Source organism: Microtus ochrogaster, chromosome 7, assembly GCF_000317375.1.
Source record: "Microtus ochrogaster isolate Prairie Vole_2 chromosome 7, MicOch1.0, whole genome shotgun sequence".
Classification (NCBI taxonomy): Eukaryota; Metazoa; Chordata; class Mammalia; order Rodentia; family Cricetidae; genus Microtus; species Microtus ochrogaster.
Window position 1 is genome coordinate 20,821,441 of NC_022014.1, and position 4,592 is coordinate 20,826,032.

A 4,592-nucleotide genomic window follows, 5' to 3' on the forward strand; every position below is an offset into this window, starting at 1 on the left:
ACATTTTTAGGGGAATGGGGGGTAGCACACACTTTTTTTTTTTTTTGGTTTTTCGAGACAGGGTTTCTCTGTGGCTTTGAAGCCTGTCCTGGAACTAGCTCTGTAGACCAGGCTAGAACTCTTGAGTTCCAGGACAGCCTGGTATACACAGGTGAGACCCTCACATAAACAAGACTAAAGGTTATTGTTGTGGAATATTACTTTAACTATGTAAAAATGTATTATGTGGCTATATATTGCAACCCTGTTTCAGATAGAGCTAGATGGATGGATGATACTGAGATAAGGCTTGGTATGTAACTCTAAGGTACAGCAAACGTCTGGCATGTGAGTGACCCTGAGTTTGATCCCCAGTACTGCCAAAAGCTAAATAAAAACAGTATGTGGCTCATGCTTATAAGCCCAGCATTCAGCAGCCTAAGACCATGAGTTTGAGGGCAGCCTATGCAGACTGACACATTGCTTCAAAAACTGAAAGGAAAAAAAATGGAGAATGTAGGTTAGATAAGTAAATGAGACCCCTCTGGAATGCACATTTACTCCAATTCATAGCATAGGAGAGGAAGAGAGCTGACCTGTGGTTGTGGTAACCATGCCTCCCACTGCCTGCCCACTTTCCATCAGCTCCTGAACAGAGTCCAGACTACGTTCCCGGTGCTCCTCAATATTCTTCACCTGAGAACAGAATGAGGAACCTTTAGCTCCTGGGGAAAAGGTGGCTTATTCTAACACCACCATAGATGGTCATGTTTCAAGTAGTCTTATGCTGCAAAAGAATGACAGATTGCATGCCCAATGGTAGTCCCATACCTGTAATCTCAGTAAGAAGCTGTGAGGCCAGCCTGGACTACACAGTGAGTTCCAGGACAGCCTGGTATACACAGTTGAGACCCTCACAAAAACAAGACAAGAGATTATTGTGCAATATTTTAACTATGTAAAGATGTGCCATATTGTTTATGCTACAGAATATTACTTTAACTATGTAAAGGTGTGTAAAGGTTTGTTTATGTTGCGTTTGTTTAACTAGGTAAAGATGGGTTACATTTGCTTATGCTGCATTTAATTATTTAGGTAAAAATGTGTTGGTGTTTGACCTTGCCTGCCTAAAGCAACTGACTGGTCTAATAAAAAGCTGAGCAGCCAACAGCTAGGCAGTAGAGAGACAGGTGAGGCTGGTAGGCAGAGAGAATAAGTAGAAACAGAGAAGAGAAAGAGAACAAAAGACGAGAGAACAGGGAGAAAGAAAGGGAGAAACCCAAGGTCAGCTAGGCAGAGTAGAGGATACACAATGAAAGAAAGGTAAAAAGCTCCAAAGCAAAACTTAGATGGAAGAGAAACAGGTTAATTTAAGTTATAAGAGCAAGTGGGACACGCATAAGCTAAGGCTGAGCCTTCATAACTAGTAATAATCCTCCATGTCATGATTTAGGAGCAAGGTGGTGGCCCCAAAATAAGCCTGCTACAGGTTGTATCACCTAATGATAGTGTGGTCATCTTAGTCCATACAGAGAAAAATACTCAACACACACACACATATATACACACACATACATGTATTATATCTACATACATATGTATACAACATGCACGTACACACATACCACACATACACACAATATATACATATAACTATATAATATATAGTTACACCTATACATATAATATACACACACACACATATATATATTTAAAGTTCTGACTTTCTTGCTTCTACCTCTCAAGTGTTGAGATTATAAACATGGGCTAAGATGCCTGGCTACTATGTTTTCTGTGCTTTTGTTATTTTGTATCTTCAGAGAGAAAATCACCCTGAACACCATGGGATCAGCAATTGGGATCAGCAAAAGACAGATCTCTGAGTCTGCTAGATTTTGAGGTCTGCCTAGTTTACCTATCAAGTGCAAGGTAGCTAATACTATACAGTGAGACCTCAAAAACTACAGCCAGGGACCATGGAACTGGTAAAATGCTTGTTGCTGAGAAGCTATGGTCTATCCCTGGAACTCACATAAAAGGGGAAAGAGATAGCTCAGCAGTTAAGAGCATTTATTGTTCTACCAGAAGACCAGGGTTTGGTTTCCAGCATCAACAACAGGCAACTCAAACTACCTGCAATTCCAGTTCTAGGGTATCCGTTACCTTCTTCTGGTGTCTGAAGGCATGTATATGGTATATACACAGACACTTAGGCACTTACATACACATAAAAAAAGTAAAACCAATTCCACAAAATTATCTTCTGACCTCTAAACACACACATCTCTCTCACACATACAGTAATTTCAAATCCCCAGCACCCATGTAAAAAGCCAGGGATGCCCATTCATGCCTGTAATCCCAATTCTATGGAGGTTGGAGTCAGGAAGATTGCCAGGGCTTGCAGGATCCCAGTCTAGCTCCAGGGTCAATGAAAAACCCTGTTTCAAGGGAATAAGACACAGCTTGATAAAGTAAGACACCTGACACCATCTTCTCTGCACACGCATAGGCACACATCCCTATAAATACATTATACATACATGACATGCTCATTCATACATACACTCATTTAAAAAAAATCATTCTGACACTGTTGCCTTGGAGGCCAAGGTAAATAACAAAATAAGTATCACATAAGATCAAAGCAGTAAGATCAAGGCTTCAGGACTGGAGAGGTGGCTCAGTAGTTAAGAGCACTCACTGGCTGCTCTTCCAGAAGATGAAGGTTCTATTCCCAGCATCAACTGAGCAGCTTACAATTGTAACTCCAGACCCAGAGGATCCAATATCCCTCTTCTGGCCTCTGTAGGTACCAAGCACACACCTAATACACAGACATACATGAAGGCAAAACACCCAAACATGTTTTAAAAAAAATATTAATGCTTCAAGGACTGGAGATGGCTCAGCAGTTAGGAGCACTTGCTGTTCTTGCAGAGATCCCAGGATCAATTCCTAGCACCCACATGGCAGCTCACAATTACCTATAATTCTAGTTCCAGATTTGAAACCCTCTTCTGGTCTTTGCGGCCATCCACAACCACATAAATAAAAAAGAAAATCTCTAAAACATATAGAAACCCATTAGATCAGATGGCAGATCTACGTAATTACAAAGTCACAAGGGAAAGACAAAAAAATAGTATTCTAACTCCAAGGACCTGTACTTTAATGCTAATGCAATTTGGGGGAGAAAAAAAAAGCCTTCAATCAATCTCTATCTTGCAGTATTCCTTCCCCAGCCTTAGCCAAGTGTTCAGTCTCACCAGCTAACAGAAACACTGTCTTGCCAATGTACTGACTTAAAAAAAAAAAAAAAGAAAAAAAATGTGGCTGTATGGGCTACTATCTATCTGAACACATCTAATGTTTCCAAAGCACCTTCTCATTTGATTCAAGAGGGCTCATATCTGTACAATGTACAATGATGTAATTGTCAAACAACCAGACTCCTAGATAAATAGTCTTCCATTTGATCTCAAAGCTTTGCTGAAACAACCAATCACCTTGATGAAAGGCCATAAAAAGACTTGGCTAGCCATGTAGCACAGGTTTCTGCGCTACAGAAGCGGAGTCAAAATGATCTCCAGTTGGAGGTCACCTAGGCTACACAGAGTTTGAGATCACTCAAGACTACATAGCAAGACTTGTTTCAAACACACAAAACAAAGTTTTCAGACCTACTGTCTATTTTCTTAATTGCCTGTTAGTGTGACATTAAGAGGGACTAAAAACTTAGAAGTTCCCACAGCTAAACACTAGGTGGTGCCAGGGGGAAGAAGGATTATAGGAGTCAGAAGGCACAAGGACATGGCCCACAGAATAAGCAGGATTCATAGAGATTCACAAAAACTAAAGTGACAAACACAGACCTGTAGGGTCTAAGCTAGGTCCAAGCTAGGTCTTCTACATATACCTTATGATTGTGTAGTTTGGTGGTCCTATGGGACTCCTAAAAGTGTGTGTGGGGGGTGAGTTGTGTGTTGTGGGGGAGTATCTCTGACTCTATTTGCCTGCTCTTGGGACCCCTTCCCTCCTACAAGGTTACCACATCCAGTTGTGATGAGGGTTTGTGTCTAGTCTTATTGTATCTTGATAGGCCATGTGCTGTGGAAGAAACTGTGTACACTGTAAATATGTATTACTTTCAATGGTTAATAAAAAAGCCAATAGCTGGAAGGGTAGAGTTTAGGCAGGAGAGCCAAACTGAGAGGATGATGGGAGGAAGAAGGGCGGAGTCTCTCAGGAGTCTCAAAGCAAGACAAACGTGCCGTGTTGAAAGAAGGCACTGCCATGTGGCAGAGGGTAGATAAATATGAGTTAACTTAAAATATAAGAGTTAGCTAGTAACAAGCCTGAGCCATCGACCAAGCATTACAATTAATAGTAAGCCTCTGTGCACATATTAGGGAACTGGTGGTCCTGACAAAAAGCCTGCCTACAGCCATGTGCCATGTTTGGATATCCCTGTGAGGCCTGGTTTGGTTTGGTTTCCAAAGGGAAACAGGAAGTGACCTAAGGGAGAGAAGGACTATGAAGACTGCAAACATGGGAAGCTATGACTGGAATGTAACGCATCAAAGAATAAAGGTTTTTTTTTTTTTTTTTTT

General features: G+C 41.1%; 1 protein-coding gene across 1 annotated transcript in view; it reads right to left on the reverse strand.

The window, feature by feature from the left end:
• Kiaa0100 (KIAA0100 ortholog) overlaps positions 1-4,592 on the reverse strand; it is a 32,864-nt gene that overhangs the window by 7,349 nt on the left and 20,923 nt on the right. The window contains exon 26 of the mRNA XM_026780866.1: positions 576-720. Within this exon, the coding sequence (XP_026636667.1) occupies positions 576-720 (145 nt within the window). The remainder of the gene's footprint in view (positions 1-575; positions 721-4,592) is intronic.